The sequence below is a fragment of the Lycorma delicatula genome, chromosome 8, assembly GCF_047948215.1.
Source record: "Lycorma delicatula isolate Av1 chromosome 8, ASM4794821v1, whole genome shotgun sequence".
Classification (NCBI taxonomy): Eukaryota; Metazoa; Arthropoda; class Insecta; order Hemiptera; family Fulgoridae; genus Lycorma; species Lycorma delicatula.
In genome coordinates, this window is record NC_134462.1 from 18,248,586 (window position 1) to 18,274,775 (window position 26,190).

The 26,190-nt window shown below is 28.6% G+C and overlaps 1 protein-coding gene across 4 annotated transcripts in view; it reads right to left on the reverse strand.

Annotated features, from left to right (window-relative positions):
• The window catches only part of LOC142329226 (puratrophin-1-like), a 1,606,956-nt gene that overhangs the window by 467,792 nt on the left and 1,112,974 nt on the right, over window positions 1-26,190 (reverse strand). For all 4 annotated transcript variants that reach the window (XM_075373630.1, XM_075373632.1, XM_075373631.1 and 1 more), the window contains 3 exons: window positions 17,396-17,558; window positions 17,102-17,221; window positions 6,336-6,452 (listed from right to left, as the gene is read on the reverse strand). In XM_075373630.1, the coding sequence (XP_075229745.1) occupies window positions 6,336-6,452; window positions 17,102-17,221; window positions 17,396-17,558 (400 nt within the window). The remainder of the gene's footprint in view (window positions 1-6,335; window positions 6,453-17,101; window positions 17,222-17,395; window positions 17,559-26,190) is intronic.

Consider the following 26,190-nt stretch of genomic DNA (forward strand, 5'->3'; position numbering starts at 1 on the left):
CAACAACGCTCGGTTACAACAATATGGATCAACATCAAACACAGTAAATATCGATGGTTGCTGTACGAAAATTGCTAGAAAACTGTATAATTTCGAGAAATGGTGACATTTCATGGTCTTCCCGTTCTCCTGATTTGTTTGTTTGCGATTTCTTCTTCTTCACTTTAAAAAACAAAGTGTATACTACTCGACCTACTATAACAGAAAAATTACTAAAAATCAACATCCAAACAGCAGTTTGCAGAGATTCCATTTGAATTGTTGTGTCGAACTATGCAGTTTCATTACGAGACTGCAGACACGTCTACACAGATAAGTAGACTTCACAAAATAAATTTTGCATCTGTATTTACTAGTGGTATGATTTTACTTAATTGTACGAAGTAAAGGAGGTATTGTGATCGTAAAAAATTTCGGTTTTCAGATTTCAAAGGAAATATCAATTTCGACCATCCCTGAAACCATTTTGACTTGTTTCGCCGTGACTCAAAACGATTAGTCGTAGGATGTTGAAATTTTGTAATTAGAACTGTTATATAACATCTAGTTGTACACCTTCCACCCTTTTGATTGCAATCGACTTGACCAAAAGTGTCCAAAAAAGTGCAAAATCGAAAACAAATTAAGATTTTTGACTTTTTCTTAACTGCAGTAATACGACCACATTGAGAGTTTTTCAACGATATGTCAAAAGTGGTCCTTATTTTCATTGGTTCCAGAGTTATAGCCAAATAAAACTTTAATGCAATATTTGGATTTTACAAGGGAAGGTACAGCAAACAGCTTGCTCTAAACGTATCTTCATTTATTTGTTCTAATTAAAATAAGATAAAATAATTAATATAATGATTGTTATCCAATTAACATCGATATCAAATACATTAATTCGATTGTTCGAATGCGATTTCAAATACATATATTCATTTTTTTTTTATTGATTTAAATATATTGATTTATTAATAATTATTAACCTGTGATTGTCAAAACGTTTTTACAATCAATTCAATAATAATAATAAAAAAATATATTATAAATAATCAAAAGTAATTAGTGAAACAAAATTTTATGTACTTTAAATTTTACTTCAACAATTTTTACAGAGGCTAATAATTATAAATAAATCAATATATTTATATTAAAAAAACAGTCAAAAAATAAAATAAAATATGTATATGAAGTCGGATTCGAACTGATTGTGTTCATGAATACGGATCCGACACCGTTCTCATTTACACCACATAACTCCTTGAGGGGTGTGAAACAAAACTTATATATATATAAAGAAACTTAAAATACTGATACGAATACCACAAAAAAATGTGGTGCAAAGTGGTGTCCACAACAATGCAATTGTGTAACTGACCGTATCTCACTTTCAAATGAAATAAATCTAAATGTTGTGCACAGCAAAATATGTGTACATGTCATATGGTGTCCAGATTAGATTTATTTTATTTAAATTTTATAAATACATTTATTAACTTTTTCTTAAGAATATTTAATTTTCAAAATTACTCATTTCACTGAATCACTCACTATACAAATTTGAAAAAAAAATACATCAATATCAACTAAAGAATAAAATTTACTTTATTATATAATTATTTTACTTTCAGGAAAGATTAGTGAATATTAGAAGTAACAAATGTTTTGTTTTAATTTTGTAACATTTAAAACTAGTTTTAACTGTAATAAATAAAATTATGGGGTAAGATTTAGTACAATTGTAACAAATTAATAGTTTTATTATAATATAATTTGTTAATTCATAGAGTAGAGTTAGTTAAATGATAATTAATACGAGCCATGTTAGGAATAAACAACTATTCTCGTGGTGACGGTACTGTTGTGATATATATCTTTGTAAATTAATATCATATGTATAAGATCGGGTTTTATAAGATCTACAGCAAGCAGTTTGCAACTCTAAACGTATCTTCATTTAATTGTTCCAATTAAAATATGATATTTAATAATTAATATAACGATCTTTATCCAATTAAAATGTACTTAATGGTTCAATTTACGTTACAAAAGTACTTTATGTAATAAATTGTGAAGAAGTATTTTAATTTTAATCTCTGTTTTTAAATCAATGAATACACCGTGAAATTTTATATTTAAACTTACATAAATTGAATTCCTAATTATCAAAAGCAATTTAATGAAAATTAATTTCTACAAGGAAATTTTATATAACTGAATATTATATATTTTTAAGTAAAATGGATTATTTATAAGAAAAACACCGGAAAAGTATTGCATAACATTCCAAGAAAAACCTGAAACTAATATCAGTCAAAACAAATTTCTTACAGAAATATTATAAAAGAAAAATAAAGATATATCTAGAAATAAATGAACAAGAGAGGCAATAAATAACGACTGATTAATAGTTAGCTTTTTAAATAAGAATTTGGTGAACTGTGCGCTTTCCTTCCTTACATGATGGCTATTTCTTTAATTATAAAAATATAAAACTTCGAATAAACATGTGTATGTCTTCACATACACACATTACCTGTTTACACATGTTTAATACCTGTTAGAAGTAATAGGTATTGAAATGTATTATTCAAACCCGGCAATGCTTCGCTATTGCTACATTTGAGCGTATATACTCGTGTGTGTATATATATATATATATATATATATATATATATATATATATATATATTAAATCAACAAAATTGAAAGTTTGATAAAACATCAACAAAATGAACACTTCGAAACTTCACAAAATTTAACCTTTCTCTTTGACCCTTTCTCCTTTTTCCTCCTTCCCAATTTTCCTTAACGCATTCCCATTCCATTTCCCCCTTCCATTCACTTTCCTTATTTTTCTTGTCCCCTTCCGGTTCCCCTTTTCTTTTCTCCTTTTCCCTTTCTATTTCCTTTTCCCCGTTTTCCTTTTTTTCCATTTTCCCCTTCTCCCCTTACACCTTTTTCGATTTTTCCCTTTCTCCTTTTTATCCCGCTCGTAAATCGGTCCAGTAGATTTTCAGTAGCGGACACACTTATCAGAAACACTGAAAAGAAATCGTAAAATATTTATTACAGCGTGTGTTGCTTTCACGTCTAAAAGATAGCGCTGTTTTTTAAAAAAACAATGTTTTTATCTGTCACAGGTGTGACACATCTTAGGTATATAAAAGCACGCGCGTATTCAAATGCAACGTTATGTCAAAATTTCAAAGCAATCGGCGAAGAACTTTTGGAGATTTAAGATTTTGAACAAACGAACATTTACATTTTTATTTATACAGATAATTTAAATAATTTTTTTTAGATAGTGAACCAATGATGATTGTATCCTTCTGCCGACTAAATCAATTGCAACCAAAATTAAATGACACCAATGATCCACACTTATCATAAAAAAATTTATACTAATTGGTTAATACGATATCATCAGATTTGATATAAAGTAAAACACGTTAACCGACGAAAAAATGGAAAATAGGTTTTCTCTTTTCTTTCTTTTTGCTTGATGAATTAATTCTCCACATAAGTTTACAATTGGAATATGGACATGGAATTTTGTAGCGTATGAAAAATGACCTGCCTGACCAGGATTCGAACCCGAGATCCCCAGGTGAAATGTCGAGGCGCCACTACTCTGCCATGAAGATCAGCTTAAATTAGACTTATTATCTCTCCACCATCAAAACAAATTCATATCAAAAACCACATCCAAGAACTAGATTAAGGCTTTTGAGATGTGGATATGGAGAAGAATGGAGATAGTAAGATGGATGAATAAAATAAGGAATGAGAAAGTAATGAACAAGATTAAGGAAGAAAGAGCACTTATACGGGAAGTACACAAAAAAAAGCGAAACTTCTTAAGAAGTGGAATCTTAACACAACTGTATCGTAAGGATCAATAAAAGAAGAAAGCAAGCAAGCAAGCAGTTAGTAAGATGAAAATTGGACACCGCCAAGAAATGAAGGAGAAGGCTTGGAAAGATATGGATGGACAGCGGTGGCGTAAGGGACCTGCCAACAAGCCGAACACCTGGGGAAGATGAAATGATAATCCTTCCACTCTGAATGAAATTACAAATACCTAACTAAAGTAACATAGTAACATACTATCATTGAATCCAGAAATAACAAATAGAAAAAAAGGGGTTTTTGCCCCAATCTTTTAAGGAGATTTCCTACTCTTAAATGTATGTTATATATATATATATATATATATATATATATATATATACGCAATATATAAATTATTGCTTTCACCAAAATAATGACAAAATTTAGATAGGGGTAGAAACGTTTTCTTTTTAAGTTACGGCTACCGAAATATTTAGTCGAGTTTCTATGTATTATAAAAGTATGTACACAATTATAGAGAAAAATTACTTTGTTTTATAGGCAATTTTCTATGAAAAATTAAAATAATAGATCCCAGAATTATTTCTAAGGTAGTTACAGAGAAAATAGTTTTTTTTTGTCTTCAGTCATTTGACTGGTTTGATGCAGCTCTCCAAGATTCCCTATCAGGTGCTAGTCGTTTAATTTCAGTATACCCCCTACTACATCCTACATCCCTAACAATTTGTTTTACATATTCCAAAAGTAGCCTGCCTACACAATTTTTTCCTTCTACCTGTCCTTCCAATTCAAGAAAATAGTTATAAAACTAAAACATTGTGTCGTCGAATTTTTTTAGGATTGGAGTAAATTTATTTCGTTAAATTACAAATAACTAAATATATCTTGAGGTCAAAAATTTTAGAGAATTTAATTCTGAGAAAATTGATGCAATTCAAGTCAATAAAAACAGAATGTGTTTTTTTAAAACCAGTTTTTTTCGTTATGTTTGTATTTTAAAATTATTTTATTATATTTAAAATTATTTTTGGTTTGTATTAGAAATGAACTCTAAACTGCTACGAAATATGGCAAAAACCTCCTGAAATATACTGTTTATATACTTCTAAATCATATTCATTTCACGCTAAAGATCGAATAAATTAAATGATATTTTAATAATTTTGATTAGTCAGCTTAGAAAAAGTTTTAAAAATTAACTTAAAATTGCTTTTTCCAAATATATTTTTTGACATCCCAGATGCTTTAACGAAAGTATAAACTTTTTTCTTTTTTATTACTTATTTATTTTTAATTGTTACTATTCTTTTAATATACGATATTAATTTATTAAATATATCAGTGTTTATTTCGATCGGAGCATAACAATACATGTAAAGATCATATCAATATACAGAGCGTTTCTGAAATAGTGTCCTGGCTACTCTTTTTCGGATTCTACTTGTAAAACTAAACAAAAACTATCGTTAGGAAAAATTTGGAATTTCTCTTTTGTTCTCCGACTGTCCGCCATTAAATGAATATTTTCAAGCGTCTTTGATATAAAGTTTTAAAATTAGCAAAAATTCAGGACAAAATGGCGGCCATGTTTATTTTTCAATCCGTTATTTCTCCATAAGTCTCCAAAATGGCGGACGGGGAGAACGAAGGAGAAATTTCCATTTTTCCTACGGATATTTTTTGTTTAGTTTTCCAAGTAGAATCCGAAAAAGTATAACCAGCCCACAATTTTAGAAACACCCTGTAATACGTATATATTATAAACATAAAATTGTATTATAAAATAAAAAAATTGCAAAAAATAAAATAAAATAATAAAATAAAATAATAAAATAAAAAAATAAAAATTGTATTATAAAAATAAAAAATAAAATAAAAGATTAGAAACCATTCTAATTACTTATATATAACCACAAGAAATAATGTTAAGATGACTGCATTAAATAGTAAGTAACAAGCTATTAAAAATTATGAGCACATTACAGTCGAACATTATACACACAAATCTTTTTTTTCTTTTTTTTTGTTTATTAGTTTTGTCCTTAATTATTTAAAAATTCATCAACATAATATTGTTTCTTTAAAAGAAAACCATTTTACTGTATTTTAAATAAATCGGTGAGAAGTTTTGTTTAAATAGTTCGGCAATTTATTAAAAATAGCAACGGAAGCGTAAATAAGTCTTATTATTTTAAGCCTGTACTATTGTGTTAAATTGTACGACAATTTCGTTGTCTGGTTTGGTAAAGTGAGGTTATTGTTACTGTTTTAAGAATAACTGTACATTAATTTTAGCAAAGATTGCATATTCATAAAATATAAATACTTTATTTTAATATAAACTGTTTTAGTTTTTTACATCTATTCAAACCTAAAGATATTTTATTTTTGAAAACCGTTTAGAGAAAATTATTCTTTGTATCACTGTGTTTGTAAACAAAAATACAATAACAAAATATAAAACATTTAAATAAATTTCAATAAAATAATATTACCTTGAAAAACTGCACCCACTCGAGCTGATCGTGAGTAGCTGAACCCCCACACAATGAGGGAATCTGGTCTTCAGGCAATAACTGCATCAATTGTATACTACTAGTGACTACATGACACTGAAAAATAAATAAATATATGTAATTATGTATTATTTACGAGTATATATATATATATATATATATATATATAAAAAATTGTGTATAAATATGTTTCAAATAAATCAAAGTTTTGCAAGAATATGAAAATATATAAGCATGTCAGATTACTCATGCTTAGGGGGTAAAAGTACCATGAATTGCTAAGTTAACTTTCCAAATCATTATTCCATTATCAAAAACGAAAGTATTTTTTTTTAATTATTTTAAAACTTATTAAAAAGCGGATATGAAGGCGCGCGCGCGCGCGCGCACACACACACACACACACACACACACAAAACACATTTATTCTCATTTTATATACATATAATATTATGATTAAAATTGTAAATATTAAAAAAAACCTAGTGATAGTACATTTTTATTACACGAAAGAGTAACAGTAATTAAAAACATAAATTAAAAAAAAAAAAATTAAGAAACGACATAGTTATGTTATACAACCTATATGTATTATATACTCATACACGCGCGCGCGCACATACAAACACACACACTCACTCACACACGGGTATACATGTATCTACTGAAACTTAAACATGTTTGAATATATAATCTTGATAATCCTAATAAAAATTTATCATACGTATAAATCTTAATTAGAATTTTTATTTTAAAACAAAAATCTAAAAAATCAATCTATATTAATTAACATATAAATTAATAATTTATATATGTATTAAAAGAAGAACATCTGTTTAAAATACAAAAAAATAAAAAAAGTAATTGATAAAACATATTTAAAAGTAAAATTTCTAATTTTATAATACTACATTTATATTATTACATCTAACGTACATATGTACAAATAAACGTACACTCAATTTAATATATTCATCAATGTAATCAAATTATTAATTGATCTAGATGCATTAATTGGTTCAAAAAATAAATTACAATTTCTAAAAAAAAAAAAATTAAAAAAAATGATTTATAACAATTATTATTACTTGTTGATTAATTACTTTTATATTAGTTGATGTATATATTTGCTGGTTAGTTCTAAACTTAATATTTCACTTTATTAGAAACAAAAGGAAAAAATAAAGAATGTAATCCAGAATTACAAATTTGTATTTTAGCTTTTCCTACTAATTTCTATGCTAATTTTATCATTTTAAAAACAATTCTTTTCCAGCAATCCACTCAATTTTCAGTTTATAAATATTTCACTGAGATAAATGGTTATTAAATAATTATAATTTATTAAAATATAATTTTTCATAGTTTTGAAAAGTTGTGAAGTAAATTAAAATAATAAAGCCGGAAAAAAGTTGCATAACTTTGCCAGTTAGGCCGGAACATTTTTTTCACATCTTGATTCCCGTAGGGAAAGACACCGCCTTGTGACGATCCCCACACCACTCCCTCCGTTCCTTATTTTAAACCTTCTAATCTAGATAACAAAACATATCAGTTTGGAGTCTGTCAGGATGTGACCGATGCAAATGCCTCGTCACACATTGCCATCAGTGTATTTGCACAACCTATTATTACTTGCTTCTTCCAACCACGACCATCTACCATAACTTACAAACAACTCAACTATCAAATTAACTGATTCGTGAAAACGCGTTCCTTTAACACACAAACTTTTCCTATATCTAACTACAATCATACTAGGGATTATGAATTAAAAAAGTATCTTTTTCGTTCACTCCTTTATGGGATTTCAATTATCTCGAACACTGTCAGAAAGTATCTTAGCTATCTAAGGGGCATTAAATTATATATAAAAATAATTTTCCCAATGTTTGAATAAGTGTAAATTGTATCAATGAGCCCAGCAGGCTGGTCTAGTGATGAACTCATCATCGCAAATCAACCGATTTCGAAGTCGAGAGTTCTAAGGTTCAAATAAAGGTAATTAATTTTATACGGATTTGAATACTAGATTGTGGATAACGGTGTTCTTTGATGGTTGAGTTTCAATTAACCATACTTCTCAGGAGTAGTTGACCTGAGATTGTACCAGACTACACTTCATTCGCATTCATACATATCATCTTTATTCATCCTCTGAAACCACCATCCACAGAAATCATGGAGCTAAAGTTTATTCAAAATGATCCATCCAATCTCTAAACTGAATAAATCATTTTATAAAAAACGGCATACAAAACGTTACGGAATTTTTTCTGCTAAAATTGTGTTTTTTAATTAAAGTTCGTCATGAAAAATCCCAACATGCGAAATTTGACTGTCAGTATACTTTTCCATAAGGAAAGTATATTCTATATACAGAGCGATTCATATATTATTATCGGCGCTATCTGAGCTCATTCTACTAGCAAAAGAAAATGAAGAAAGTTCTAAAAAATATGGATCCGGAAACGCTACGTTAGCGAGTACTACTAGTGAAGCCCTGATTCCTAGGCAAACAGTGAAATAAAAACAAACTTAAATTCTTTGAACTAAAATTAAGGATTAACTTGATAATTTTTTGATTTGACAGATTGAATAAGATAGGTTCCACAACTATATCTACAATGGTTTTTATACTGACGTAAAAAAAAACTTACAGCCAAAAAAATTTTTTTTTAAATTTGCAATACAAAAACTTTGTTATATGATTAATAAATGGGTAAAATTTATTATTATATCTTGTAGAGAATTTAATTCTGAGAAAACTGATCTAAAATAGCCCATTAATAAACAAATACTAGGTCAAGAAATTTGATTTTATTACTAACACTTACCATATGAAAACGAAGGGATTACGCCTTACAAAGTGTAATGATACAAAAATAGTGTAGTATTAAAGAAAAAAAAAGAATTAAAAAAGCTGACAACACGATTGTAGGACTTTCCCGTACAAGTTAATTTTAAGTATTTATCGTTTTATTTAAATACTATACAATATTTTTCTACAACAGCTGTACATAGTGCTACACTAGCGCTCCTTATGGTTACAGAATGTACACTATTGACGCAGTATACCCAGTCAACAACTAGTTTAGAACATTTTTTGGGATGAGGTGCGATTTTGAAAAAGTCTTTTTTTGCAAATATAATTATTTTTTAATTGCTAACAAATGTGCCTAAGAAAAATAAGACCTTAATCAGGTGAAATCTCGAGGTACTGAAGGTTACCTTGTTCTACAGCCTCACCACCCAACCTGACAATGCCCCATATACATTAGAATCTGACCAAGTTTGGTAAAAGTCGGTCCAGTTGTTCTTGAGATATAAGGTGTGAGACACCGAATACACAGACGTACATAAGAACATCCGAAAAATTTCCATCCGGTTTTTGGGGTCCGTTAGGTGTCAAAATGTCAAGATCCGGTGAAAACCGCATATAACCAAATTCGATCGATTACAATTCTTTCCCTTCTAGAGCTACAGCTGTAGAAGGGAAAGAGCTGTCTGTAGATGAGAAAGTAAAACCCAGTACTTATTCAGATAATGAAGTTTATGTATCTTTTCCCCAGTAAAATATAGTAGTATTCTGTATACACAGTAAACCAAGGATTTATAAAAAAGGAAAGACAAAAATTTAAAAAAAAATTGTTGCATTAGAATCGAAATTTTAAAATAAATATAATCAAATATCTTGTATCAGTCCGAAGGGATGACAAAATCAGTATCGGATTTTTAATCTTAGAATCCATAACCCCCCCACACAGAGAGAGAGAGAAAGAGAGAGAGAGAGAGAGAAAGAGAGAGAGAGAGAGAGAGAGAGAGAGAGAGAGAGAGAGATTTATATTACTAATGAAAAGAAGATTTTTATGTATATTACTGATGTTGCAGTAAAATTTGTAATCAATGCGTGACTAAAAGGCATGCCGATTTTGTATATTCCACATGAATTAACAAACTGAGACCAGTAACGTGTGGTTTGTTCAGCAGCTGACGTCCATTTCATCATATTTTGATTTTGATGAAATGTTCTTTTCTCCAGTAAAAATTACAGATGTTTATTTATTTATTTTCTAAATTACGCACGAATATCAAGAACGACATCTCACTTTTCAAAATGATGAAACTGACAGTTATAAGCAAAATGTATGCACAAGCTACATAACAACTACAATACTGTTAAAGTTAGGTTTTACAGCAAGTATGTCGTTACAATCATTCTATCTGTTCAAAACAATAAATAATATAGAAGTTAGCAATATTTTGAAAAGAATTTTGTTTTAAAACAGATTTCAAAAAATGAGGTTACGTATTCGACCCATATTTTTTTATTTTTATATTAGTTTGCGAATAACTTTTTTCTTATTAAAATAATACTTGTTGCTATCAACTCAGCTGCTTTTCGCATGGTACCATGATGTTGAAAAACTTTTTGGGCACAAAAATCGATAAAAAAGATGAAAAAAGATTTCTTCGCCGTCCTGCAGAAAGGTAGGAACAGTGCGAATTCTAATATTCTATATGTATGCGTCACGTTAGATGATTATGGTCTTCTGTAGGGCAAATAATGTAATTTTCTGCACAAGATATGGAGCACCGTTAATAAAATCATCAAAAATCGATATATTTCATCTTAAACCGTTCAGGCGCAGTATACATTATATATAAGAAAACGATAGGGACAGCGGTAATCTTAATTCTTATATTCATGTATCGCGTTACATGGTCTTGATGTCGGTCCCATTTTTTTTTTTTTTTTTTTAATAATTAATAATTAAATTATAAATTTTCTGACTTAATTCATAAAAAATACATTAAAAAATTTAATTAAAATAATTTTTATTAAAAAATTAAAAACAAATAGATTTTTGTTTAAAAACGTCCAAATTAAACGAGAGTAATGAGAAAAGACTGTTTTTTTTTAAAAGGCGGCCCAGTAAAAGAGTAAACTGAATAACGGATGAGAACTACAAGAAAAGTCGTTTGGAAAACGTTTTATTGATACAGGGGTGAAGCAAAGGAAAATGGGTTGGAATGGCCGGAGTATATAGCAATTACAAAGGTATTTTTGCTGGAAAAACAGATGAAAGAATAAAAGGAAAGCCGAGAGAGAAATGATTGGATGATTTGAAGAGAGGATAGGAGGAGCATAGTTGAACGAGTCGGGATGTTTAGAGGAATGTAATACTGTAGGCCAGCCAGATCTTCATTAACTGTAGCTTCGATAAGTATTCAAGAAACAGGGTAGTAATGGGCTATATAATTTTTTTTTACGCGTTTCCCACGGTTGTAAAATTATGTAAAATTTTTAAAAAAGTAAAAAAAAATGAATACATTTTATAAATTTCATTAAATTATTTTTAAAAATTAATATCATAAAGGAAAAAACTGTTCAAAATATGAAAATCCTTGATTCTTTTATTGTTTATAAGAGTGATTCATGAAGAATGTCGACAGAGTGAATTTTTTTGTATTAGTTGTTTTTGTAATATTGAACATTTTGTTTCGTTTATTACAAAGTTAAAATCTGTAACATTTTGATATATTTTGCTTTTAATAAACTTAGAAATAATTACGTTTGCATTTATTTAATTTCTATCGACTGTATTTGTACCAATTGATTTAGAATTAAATTTTCTACAAATCTTGTTTAAATTTTTTACACACTTCTGGGATGAGTTCTGGGATGTATATGTTTCAGTTTTTCAGGTGAGATTTATTATAAAAACACTAAATTTACCCCATAATTTTAGTCCCAAGAATTAGAGTTTGGTTTAATTATACCGAAGGCGCAGAAAATCTTTCGTCAGCCGAAATTTGCTAACGAAGCGTTTCCGAATCTATGTAATCTATGTATCCAGTCAGATGTCCTAAATGTTTGTTACATATTTCGTGAATCACTCAGTATAAAACGAATTAATTATTAAGCATTTAATTCCTCAGTAAACATACAGTATGAAAGTATAATAAAAATTAAGGTTATATTTGGAGAAAAGTTAACACGTAAAAAGTTCCAAGAAAATAGCGCCTTCCTTTTATTATTTCGTTTTACTTCAGGTAGAATTTTTACAAAACTTACGAATTTTTACTGCTGTCTAAATTACGCTAAGATTTATCTGAAATATTATAAGAAAATTTTGAACGAAACATTAAAACTCGGGTGAAGTCAACATCTAGATAAACAATTTTTAAAATCCAGATAAAATTTAAAAAAAAAAATAAAAAACTCAAATTAATCTTAGATATCAAAAATGTTGTATAATAAATTATATTCTTAAAATTTTTGGGTTAAATATTTAAATTTATTTACAAAAATTATAAATGACTGATATTTTAAATATTTTTTATAATGAAACAAACATACAAATCACAATTTCTTAACATAATAACCATACATATACAGTAGGTAGGATTAAATATGAAACTTGACCGAAACAAAAGTCGGCCTAAATCCATACTGAAAAGAAATATAAATCATTAATTTTATTTTTAAGGTTATAAAAACAATATAAAGAAAAATTAATAAACTAAACAAACAAAATCAAAATTCTTCCCATATCTTTTTTTTTAAAATAAATAAATACCATTAAATTACTCGGTATTAATATTGAAATATTTTACTTATAAGATGCAAAGTAATAAATATTTGTCGTAAGTAACCAATAAAAATAAGATGGATCTTTATGACCAATTTCTCTTTCATAAAATAAATACACACGTGTGCGAGCAGATGACCATCTGTTTCATTACAAATATTTCTTGAAATAGCTTACCTGTTTTTTTTCTTTTTTTTAAGTGTTACAGTCTCTGGTTGGTTTTTTAAATTTTAAATTTGTTTTTTAAACCTGTTTCAACGGTAAGTTTAAATAAAAATAATTGTAGTAAGTTTTTTTTCTAAGTAATCTACCTGCTGATTACGAATTTGTTAATAAAAATTATTTAAAATTAATTTTATATTTTGAAAAATGTTAGTAAATTACTTTGTGATTCTTAAATTTTTTTATATTTAATTTTTAGTATAATAGATTTCCATTAGATTTTCATATATTTTCTGTTTTATATATATATATATATATATATATATATCAACAAAATTGAAAGTTTGATAAAACATTAACAAAATGAACACTTCGAAACTTCACAAAATTTAACCTTTCTCTTTGACCCTTTCTCCCTTTTCCTCCTTCCCAATTTTCCTTAAGGCATTCCCATTCCATTTCCCCCTTCCATTCACTTTCCTTATTTTCTTGTCCCCTTCCGCTTCCCCTTTTCTTTTTCTCCTTTTCCCTTTCTATTTGTGACACACACACACACACACACACACACACACACACACACACACACACACACACACACACACACACACACACACACACACACACACACACACACACACACACACACACACACACACACACATACACATAAAGAATATTTCAAGAGGGACTGGCCAAATTTAATAAAATAATTCAGGACATTTTTTTTTTGTCTTCAGTCATTTGACTGGTTTGATGCACCTCTCCAAGATTCCCGATCTAGTGCTAGTCGTTTCATTACAGTATACCTCCTACATTCTACATCCCTAACAATTTGTTTTAAATATTCCAAACGTGGCCTGCCTACACAATTTTTCCCTTCTACCTGTCCTTCCAATATTAAAGCGACTATTCCAGGATGCCTTAGTATGTGGCCTATAAGTCTGTCTCTTCTTTTAACTATATTTTTCCAAATGCTTCTTTCTTCATCTATTTGCCGCAATACCTCTTTTCATTTGTCACTTTATCCACCCATCTGATTTTTAACATTCTCCTATAGCACCACATTTCAAAAGCTTCTAATCTTTTCTTCTCAGATACTCCTACTATCCAAGCTTCACTTCCATATAAAGCGACACTCCAAACATATTCAAAAATCTTTTCCTGACCTTTTTGATGTAAACAAATTATATTTCTGACTGAAAGCTCGTTTCGCTTGTGCTATTTTATTTCGCTCCTGGTTCGTCCAGCTTTAGTAATTCTACTTCCCAAAAAAATTCTTCTACCTCCATAATTACACATTCTTTGTATTTTCTCCTCCTATTTTCACATTCATTGGTTCATCATTGTTATTTCTAATACATTTCATTACTTTTGTTTTGTATTTGTTTATTTTCATGCGATAGTTCTTGAGTAGCACTTCTTTAAAGTAGGTTTTATGTGAATAAATGCTCTATTTCACTTCATTATCCATCTATTCACAATTTTGTGTTTTTTTTAATAAAAAGGTATATGTTTAGAAAGGACTGAGTTTAGAAATTTGGTGTACATATACTCCCCAACAACATCTTCTAAAAAATAAAGAAGTTAATAGCTCCAAAATTATTGGTTTCTCGGATTATCATTGATTAACCCTTAAATTTATTGATAGCTACCCGACATATGGATTAAATTCTTAAATAAAAAATTATTCAATTGAAAATTTTGTTTCTGTTGTATTACTAATAACGGAAATTGTTATTTATTTTTTAATTCAATTGGTATATAAAGTGGAAAACAAGCAATTGGTTATCGATTTTTTTTTTGTTTATTATGTTGGGAACTGTGTATGTGATGTTTATATCTTTACTCCTTAAATAAGTTTTTTCAGATTACGGACATAGACTAGTTTTTGTTCTTTTTACCTAATGAAATTTGTAGCGTTAGCACTCCGCTTAAAAACGATCTATTTTTCGGTAGTACAACCCATTCTCTCCAACTACTCAGGGAACCCTTAAAAAGAACCCTTCCACAATACATAAAATCCCATTACGTTAAATTAATAATGAAAAAAGAAAGTTGGTAGATTGAGAGCAAAATATTAAAAATAATGCGCGCGCGCGCACACACACACACACACTCACACAAATGTTTTTATAAATATTTTTCAAAATTTTAAACCAGTAATAATTTTACAATTGCATTTTGTTAATAATATTAAGTTTTATAAGATGAAAACAACGCACGAGAAAAAGTTTTATGAAGTCAAATAATTTAAAAAATATAAACATTCCTACAATATCTCTCAATTTCAGATTGGAGAAAAGTTGTTAAACAATATTCATCCCTCTTTAAGATCAAAAGAAAATAAAACGCTAACACAAAATACTCATTAACCAGATAATGAATTTACTTAATTGTGCACGGAATTTTATTGCCTAGTTTATCGATAAACTAGGATGGATGAAGCCGTTACTTGATAAAAACCCATTTTCAAAAAAAAAAAAAAAATGTATTTGATTTTTACAAATGTATTTTGTTTTAAGACGGAGCGGTTTATTTATTTAATATTTTTTCAGTAATCTTGCGATAAACACCATAACAACCGGAAAATTCGGTTATGAACGGTATAAGAATGGTATATTAACGGAAATGGACTTTGATGACCAAAATACAGATATTACTGTCATTATTTATAGAATTCAGAGAGTATAAATTTTTATTATCTTAAAATTTAATTTTACAACAAAACAAGAAACATTTTTTAATGACAAATTTATAATATAGGACATTCTGAATCCTATCTAATTAACTTTATATATATAAACTTAATTTTTTTAGTAGTATAAATAAATGAATCTTTTATTCTGTTTGGTACATACTAAATGCATCACATAGATACCCCATCTATGTGATGCATACTCACATATGCTTGCTAATCCACTGATGAAAAAGAAATACCGTGGCATTTGCCAGGATGGTTGAGAGAAACTATGGTAAAATCTTGATCACAGCATTATTACAAAATATCCAATTAATCGTAAAATAAAAATTGATGATTAAAGTCTACATTAATTATTTAAAATATAAACACATTTATGGATACATTCAAAATAAAAAAGAAACTGAAAAATAAATCACAATTCAAAAGGCATTATTACAAACCTTTTTAGTAAGTAACGTTCAACGGGATCTGAAAATTTTGGGTTTTTTTATATATTTAATTGATATTAATTAAGAATTCTTCGACAAAGTAATATTGTTTCTGTAAAGGAAATTATTTTAATTTTATTTTAAATAACTTGGTAGGAAGATTTAAAAAAATATTTGAATAATTTACTAAAAATTTCAGTGTAAACATCATAGGGCTTTGGTGGCTTTCCTCGTAAATTGAACTATTATGCAGAGTTAAAAAAAAAAACATTTCTGTTTATTTGGTTTGATAAATGTTTATAAATTATTGTGTTTTTTTAATAAATAAATCTATTTTAATACAAGGATAAGTTACAACATTTTTTCATTTTCTAAATATAGTCTATATGATACATCGTATTTATGTGTACCAAACAATGATCTGACAGCCCATCTTGTAACTAGTTCTGACTTTTTGACGGAGTTTGAAAATATGATTATATTTTAGATGAGAATATACATAAGAATAAAAGCAAAACCGTACGGTTTGATTTTACTGGAGACAAATTCAATTTCATCATCTCAAGAGAATTTGTCATCTAATAATAAAACTCCTAGAAATTTCACTTCATGGGTGAATGAAATATTTTCTTTATTTATGGAAACACAGTAAACATAGAAAGTTCAATAATACCAACCTATAAAGTAATATTCTATGATTTATATTTAAATTATTAAGCATTATAACCAATAATTATGAGGTAAACATATTTTTTTGTATAAAATACATAACATAATTATACTTAATACAATTAATATTTTTATGTCATTAAACAAGTTTGTAAATAACGTGATGTAATATTTGTTAAAATAAATTACCTTTATATCAGATTTAGGTGGCAATAACGAATTAATAATCGCAGTATTTGACGACGACGATGAAGAAGACGTATGTGGTGGCTGGAATACAACTAGACAAGCGACCTGCAGTTGTCCGGGCTGTGAACAGAAAACCGAACACAATATAAAAGATGATGATGATGATGATAATAGTGAGATGACGATGATGAGTAGATAAAGAGAGTATATTTGATAGAAAGAGATAGAGATAGTAACGGTAAAGAAAAAGGAAGGTATTCTTAACCGAGTACAATGGGTAAGTGTATTACGTACCGTGACCAAAAAGAGTGCCTCTTGCAGCCTCTTCTGTTCATCCACCTCCAGGCAGTTGCTTGTACTGATGCCGCCTCCACTGATACTACTGTTAGTAGTAGCGAGAGAACTGCCGCCCCCGGCTATAACTAGTATACATAATCCGGACACGATCCTCTCCCGCCTATGAAAATAAAATTATATAAAAAAAATTAAATTAACAAAAAAAAAAGCATACACCAATATTATTCTAGGATGGATTATAAATTTTCTAAAACTTTATTATTTTGATGCAGGTATAAACTAAATATTATAATTGTACATAATAATATTATAATCTACGGTATAGGTCTACATTATAAAAAATTTATTATATACCGGGTGTTAACAAAGTATGGCAACCTTTAAATAACTTTTCAACAGTTAAACAATCAAAAATTATGTTTAGTAAAACGATAAAATTCGGTATGGAAGTACCAAATCCCAATTTTTTGAGTGATATAACTCAAAAATTTTAAATAGAATAAATTAATATGATGTGTTAGAAATTTTTCCAATAACTACATTAATAATAAATAATATTTTTTTACGTAAAATTCTATTCTTAGAAGATAAATTTTATATTTTAAAAACCCTAAGGATTTCAGAAGAAATACAATAACATGCGTTCAACAAAAACTGGGTAAATTTTTTATCATGAAAGAAAAGGAAAAGACCAACCCCCAAAAAATAACGTAAAATAAAATACTTTACATATAATTTATTGGTGTACACACACACACACACACACACACACACACACACACACACACACACACACACACACACATACACACACACACATATACACACACACACACACACACACACACACACACACACACACAAATTTGGAAATAGTAGAAATCAAGAAATTTAATTAAAATAATAATAGTAAAAGTTTGGGCATTTTGGAGAGATTTTATATATATATTAGTATAAAAGAATTTCCAACTTCAACTTTCAGACAGATATGAAGATGGAAGCATGTTTTTAGATAAAAATAGATATAATCAGAATGTATGTAAATAATTTCAAATCCACTCAGTATTGTAACATGGCTGGCCAGGTTAAACGGTATAAATTTTTTAATTATTATATCTTTAAGTTTTAATTTTTAATTCTTATTGACGTAATTTTTAAATATATGTAGTTATTTTATTTACTTAACTTCATGTTTTGTATATATGATATAAAGAAAATAAAATTCTGTATAATTTATAATATTTTTTTTTTTTTATAATAAAAATTAAAAGAAAAAAAAAATACTATGATATGTAATTTTATATAATTTATATACAACTGATGATGTGGTATCCCGCGAAAGTGCTAATGGGAATAAATAAAAGAAAAAATAAGGTAAGTGTCATTTCTTTTATTTTGCAAATCTGTACTTGGATTGTTCAAGTTTGTTTTTGATTATAAAAAATACAATATATGACCCTTGGACGATTCAAATTTCTTGGAATTTTCCTGGCAGGTTTTACGAGTGGTTTACCATTGCCTTCCTAATATGGTTTATTGAAACTCAACCACCAAAGAACACCGGTATCCACAGTCTAGTATTTAAATCCATATAAAAGCAACTGCAAGGACACGAACCTTAGAACTCTCGTCTTCAAAAAACAGCTAATTTCGCGATGACGAGTTTAACCACTAAACTAACCCGGCTTTTATATATATATATATATATATATATATATATTTTTAGCTTTTATATATATATATATATATATATATATATAAAAGCTTTAATTTATAATGAAATTTAACTTTCCAAAGGTTAATTTCAAAATTCAGGTGCTTTTTTTTTGTTTTAGCTAAATAAAACGTTAATAATAAATAATAATTCAAATTCTAGCAAGGAAAAATTTAGCTATTTCTAAACTTTTGTATATATTTTGTTTTATTTCTTGGTAATCCATCCAGAATTTTATTAAAATATTAATTATTTTAATTACATTTAAATAATTTTAAATATTCGATTATAATTTTTTTTTTGTATAAAAGAGCGGGCATCAAAGAGCGGGTAGAAACTGTTAAGGTATGAAAATATGCCATACCTGACCGGGATTGGAACCCGGAACCACCGGATGAAATGCCGAGATACTACACTACTACCTACCCAGCTACGAAGGTTGACCAGAAAAACAATTATTATTATTGTTTAACTATTTTATACAAACAACAATAATGAAAAATTACTTATTTTAAATCACCAATTTAATTATATTTTGTCATGAAATTATCAAGGTCAATTTTTTTTTTTAAATATACTTATAATGAAATTTATGGAACAAAGCATAAGCCTATCTTTTCACCGTCCATTGTAATACCACGACTGTTTATTATTAACTTTGATTTTTCTTTCATTAGTTTTATTAGAAAAGATGATTGGTACTATTCCTGTAATATTAACTCGTAGACTCCCAAGATGAAACTAATCTGTAATTGATACAATATTTACAGCTTTAAATAAGACATTTTCTTCTATTAAAAAAAAAAGTAAATATATATTAAAAAGTAAATATATACGTAAATAATCAAACTATATAGTCAGTATTACTGATTTTTTCTTTTTTTTTAGAAAAAACAAAAAAAAACAGGAAAGGGTTGCACAGCATGACTTCACCCTTGACACATTTTTATTTCAAATATATTACAGAGTTTCAAATATTGGGATTGGCAAGAAAGTAATTTCTGTTTTCACTAATATATAGTTTTATATTTATTTTAAAAGACTTCTCTGTCCATGTTATGATTTTTATCTTCTTGTAGAAAGTAAAGCAAGCATTGTGATCGCGAAAAATTTCGGTTTTCAGATTTCAACGTAAATATCCAATCTCACAATCCCTGAATCAATTTTGACAAGTTTCGGCCTGACGACTGTACGTACGTACGTATGTATCTAAAAAACGATTAGTCGTAGGATGTTTAAATTTCGGATTTAGAACTATTGTAACTTCTAGTTTTCCACCTCCCCTTTTGATTGCAATCAACTGAACCAAAAGTATCCAAAAAATCCCAAAATCCAAATATTTTTGGATTTTGGACTTTTTCTCAACTTTTCCCTCATTGAGAGCTTTTCAAGATATATCATAAGTGGTCGAGTTATTCCAGAGTTATACCCGATAAAATTTTAATTAATGAACTAATTGGCTCGTACAAGGGAAAGGCATATTAGATTCAAAACAGACTTCATCTCCTTTTTTTTTTTAATCTTTATTTAGTTTAAATATATTGATTTATTAATAATTATTAATCTCATATTGTAAAAAAAATTGTAGTAAATAATAATTCAATAAAAACTTTTTAATATAGAAAAATATCATAAGTTATTTATGAAATAAAATTTTATGTACTCTTCATTTAAAAAAAAAAAATGTGTATAATTTAATAGACGTACAAGGAAGTCATGTAATATCCACATCAGATTTTTTAATTTCGTAGAACTTTAATGCAATCAATGCTTAGTAATTTTTTAAGCCATTTTCAATAAAAAAATACCTTAATCTTCGCATATCAAAAGATAAGGCATATCTTCCTGAAATTTAACTAACTTTTTTTTGGATTAAGAGTGACTTAAAACGTCGGAATTTTTTACGATAATAATAAATTTTAAAATCCGTAGCGTTTTATTCTTATTTTCACGGCTATACTTCTCCGATACCCAAAAATCCTCGACACCCAAAATTTTATCGATCGTTTATAGACTTTTATAGCTACGCTACTGCAGCAGAAATGGAAATATACCCGGGAAATTAAAAATAAAAAGTTATGGATATTAAACATTTATTATTATAATTGAGAGAAGAAAATTTAAAATTCTATCCAAATTTAATTACCAGAGGTAAAGGAAAACAGTTATTTTTTTAAACAATATAAGAAAATTCTAAAATAAGCTATCCTGTATCCTGTAGGAGTATTATTATTTAGTATGGAATCAGTACATTATGGAATAATGATTTTTCGATGATCCAACTTTACATATAACAAAAATTAAAGGGTCACTAGAAAATGAGTATATAGTTTCTGACAGAATAACATAAAACATCTCAAAAATTTCGAAGCATATCAAAAAGATCGATTTTCAGTATAAACCCTTGTTAACTAATTGTAAACAAGTGTTTATATATTTACGTGTATAATGAATTATTAATTTAAAAAATTAAAAAATATATACAGAGCGAGTCAAAATTATAGAAGAAACCTTTCAACAAATTTAAAATTGTTCCAGATACAAAAACTATAACTTTTAGGATAATTTATCGGTCAACTACTTTATCTTTTTACGGAAAATAGAATTTCAACCCCTTCTTGGGAGGTGGCCTTTGAAAGAGAGTTACTTTTTGGCTTTTTTCACCCTACTTTAGTGACTTTTTTAAAGTAATAATTTAAATCTTAAATAAATTTTAATTAAATTAGATTAAATTTTAATTTAATTTAGTTTAATTTGTTTTTATTTAATTTTATTATTTGAATTTACTAAATTTGGTAATTTCCAAAGCTTATCCCGCCGTCATTTTGGGTAAATATATCGTACAAAGTTTTAATTTATACCATTTCTCTTGTCTTAAAAAAAATTAAAATGATGTTTCACACAAAGAGTTTTACCATTTAAAATATTTGAGTTATAATAACTCCTGGGTCAACCCGTAAGAAGTGAATGAAATTTTATTTTTCGTCAAAAGTAGTTGACCGATACCGTATCCTGAAAGTTACAGTATTTTATCTGGAATGGTTTTTAAAGATGATATGGGTTTCCATACTGTCGAGTCACTCAGTACACTTTTTTTCACAGACATTATGGTATAAACACGTATGTTAAATCTTATTTTTAATTCTTAGTAAGCAATACTACTTCATATATTTTTCCTGATATTAAATTGAAATGTTCAGAATGAGTTTTAAATAATAGTAATCATTTTTGATTATATATAATATAATCATTCTAATAATAATTATAAATATTTATAGAATTTTTATAATGGTTTAATTTAGGTATTAAAAGATTCTTATGCTAGAACAGATTATTCAGAGTGATCAAAATCAGACCATTTAACTTTTGTTTTCGAATAAGTTATTAGAATAAATAATTTGAAAATTAAGATGATTGTTATTTATTTAATTTAAAATTAATAGTTTCAAAACTTTTATCCAGTTCGACAGAAAATTTTATATAATTAAAAATCTGAATATCTATTAAATTAACGTATAATAATTGGTATGGATCCATTTATATTTAAAATTACTGTTCACAGTAATTTAATTTGAATTATAATTACAAAAAAATAAATCCTTTCGAAATAAAACAATTTGAAAAGATAAAAAAACAAACAGATAAAACAATATGAAATTCTTAACGAAAAAATTATTACCATGTAAAATAGAAACATAAAAATTTGTAAAAATTAATCAAATATGCAGACGGGTATCTATCTATATGATAAGGTATCCCATAGAAACAAAAAGATGTCACCAGAGCTCTTCAAGTGAAGGTAAAGAAAAAACTTCATATAAATAAAAATTCTTTGTTTTAGAGTTATATCTTGCGAAAAATTCACCCTGAATTTCTGCAATAAGGCTAAAATGAAGTAACAGTGAAATTCTTGAAACTTACGCTAATGGATTAAATCTAAAAGGTTTCATGTGATTTTTCGACCTGAAAAATTGAAAAATAAAAACAGATCCCATACCTGCATCTCTCGTAACTTTTAAAAAAATTACTGTAAAATAAAAACAGCTGATTTAAGTTGTATTACTTTTCTTCCATTGGTTTCTTATTCTTATATAGTAGAAAAATAATTATATATGAAAGAAATTATGTAAGATTTCTTTTTTGGAACGTGGATAATTTATGATGAAGGTTCATAGTAAAATTATCATTATTATCACTAAAAAATATTCCATATTAAATTTTTTTGAATATTGTAATTTATATAATTTCCATAGAATTTCTATGCAACACTAAAAATATTAGGGCCCATGAAAACAATGATGTAAATTATGATGTAATTTCAGATTATTGAAATCTTTATATTGTGGTTTGCAAACTAACACCTGGACTGAACCTGAAATTGGTACATACGGATAAAAATCACATTACTAGGAACATTAGGAAAGTTGAGGAATGACATTATTTCTTTTTTCTTTTGCTATGGCGCTGATAAAACTGTTTCAGTTTTATCTCTAAAAAAACATTACACCTCTACCTGTGATAACTTCATTTTTTCATATATAATATTTTTCATATATAATAAACGATATTAAGTTTCAAAGAAAGCAGTCTTGACTGATATTTCATGTGACCCGGCAAAAGAAAGATTTTCTCTGGCTTTCATCCATACCACTGAGAATTCAATTCCCAGTAGTTCGAGTCTTGACAGAATTGTCCGTTGGTGAACTACAGACATTGCCTTTATTGAAACAGTCTGTGAACCATCTCAGAAGAGCTGTTCAGCAGGAGAGTGATGAAACAGCCAGCGGTTTTGGAAGATGACTATCGAAGGCAGAGGTCTGAATATTTTAATTTCGTCAGGTTTCCAAAAAGGGATTCTTGGCGTTCTTTTGTTAGAGAGCAAGGAAATACGGATCCTTTGGTTGTTATGTATAGAGTTCTTGGGCATAAGCGTAAGAAAAATATCTTTTGCCGACTCTCTCAACCCAGCAGGATGTCGTTACTAATAAAGCTGAGATTTTAAACATTCTATTGAATGATTAATTGCCAGATAATGTCGTGACTAATGAAACCTCGTATCACCTGCGAATGCAACGCAGGAAGTTGCTGTTTTTCGTGAGGAAATGTTTTATGTGAGGAAATTACAGAGGCAGAAATACGTCAGGTAATTTGCAGTTCTGGTACGAATAAATTTCCAAGTTTCGATTAAATTACGGTGAAGCTCCTTGTTCGTTCTGTCGAAATTTGTGTGGTACTTTGACTAGAATTTTTTTAATAGAATGCTCTTTGCTAGATATCTCCGGTTGCTCAAAAAAAGGTGTTCTAAGTAAAATTGTTGTTTAAAGGTCCCCAAAGGACAAGGATCCCAATGTGAGCTCCTCTTATAGGCTTGTCTTTAACACTCCTCTCAGGTATTGGAAGGTTTTTGATGTTTTCTATCTTCGTAGATTTAGTTCTAAAAAGCTGTTGAAGGATGATCAGTATGGTTTTTGCCCAGGCAGTAACATGGAAGATGCTATACTGACGGTTATGAACAATGTTTTTTCTAGTGAGATGAGTTTGTCTTAGGTAACTTTTTGAACATACCCTGATATATGGCTTTTAATAATTTGTGGTGACCATCTGCCCTATTTCAGCTGCAGAAGCGTGATTTTATACGAAGAATATTTTATATAGTTATTTCAGCAATTTCCTACTTCTCATATGTAGGAAAAATGATATCTAAAGGTTACATGTAGAGCTTAAGATCCCTGCTCTCGATTGTTGAATTTGATTCTTTGATGCGGTTGAGGTTACCTAGAGGATGCACGTCATCACGTACATTGATGATGAGTTTTTGCTAGTTAAAGGTTATTCCAGAAATGAGATCGAATTCAGCGCAGCCCAGGTTTACAAGATACTCCAGTTGTGGCGTTTGCAACTAAGATGGTGTTTAGCCCAGAGAAACAACGATGATGTTGCTCAAGGACAGACTAGCTGTTACACGATGACCGCGTGTATTAATGACGAGTCATCGTATTAGGTATGTCCTGCTGCGTAAGTATTATTCTTTATTAGAATTTTAGATTCAAGGAACACTTTCAATATGCTGCCAAAAAGGCTTGTACTGCTATCTTTGGTGTTTGAGAACAGTTTACCCCGATTGGGAGCTTAATTTCAGAACCGACTGGGAGCTTATATAAGAGTTTATGCGAAGCTATGATGATATATGCTGCATTTAACTGGAATCATCCAACGAGGTACAAATGTTATAGAAATATTTTGTGGAGGGCCCAATGTCTCCTACTGTTATATGTGATTGGTGTCTGTTTTTCGAGAGACGGTCCTTGTTATTTCTAATATTAAGCCTATTGATATCCTTGCAACTGAGCGAAAATTACGTTATGATGTCAGGAAAATAGGCCAACTTACCTCTGAATTCAAAAGAAACAGATGAACAAGGTATCCATTTATGGCAGGACAGGTAGACGGAATCGTCCGATGGCCGTTACACGCATGGTGTTTTTCCTGATGTGAGAAGTGTGCAGGTAGTTATGTGAATTTTCCCCAATCGATATTATTACACAGTTTCTTTCTGGAGATGTGCTTTTCAAGATAGGTTGGTCAGAAATGGTTTGATTATTTCAGCCTAGGATCATTGACGATATGCGTCATGTCTTATATGTCTGTCCCTGATACGAAGCTGAACGTACCAAAGTAGCAAGTGAGCTTGTGAGAATCAATTCTGGTTTTGATCCGCAAGTTACTTGGAAAACCGAAATGGAATGGAATATAGTTGCTGGCTTCCTTAGATTCTTGGCCCTGCGGAAGATGGTTGAGGGGGTCTGAAGCTGTTATATATAGATAGATAGAATAGCAACACGGGTGGGTAGGGCCCCACTTGCCACCCGGGGTGCTTACTTCGCTAAGACAGGTGGTTTTGACAGCAAAGCCCGATTAGGTAAGATATTCGCTGTTAGAGAATGGATGTGTGGATATGAAAGGAACTCTGTAATGAAGCTGCGGTGTGGAAGGATGTAGGCATTGACCTCTCTCCCGAAAGCGGACCAGAGTAGTACTAAATTTGTGAATCTGTTTCTTGATTTTTTAGTAAATCAAG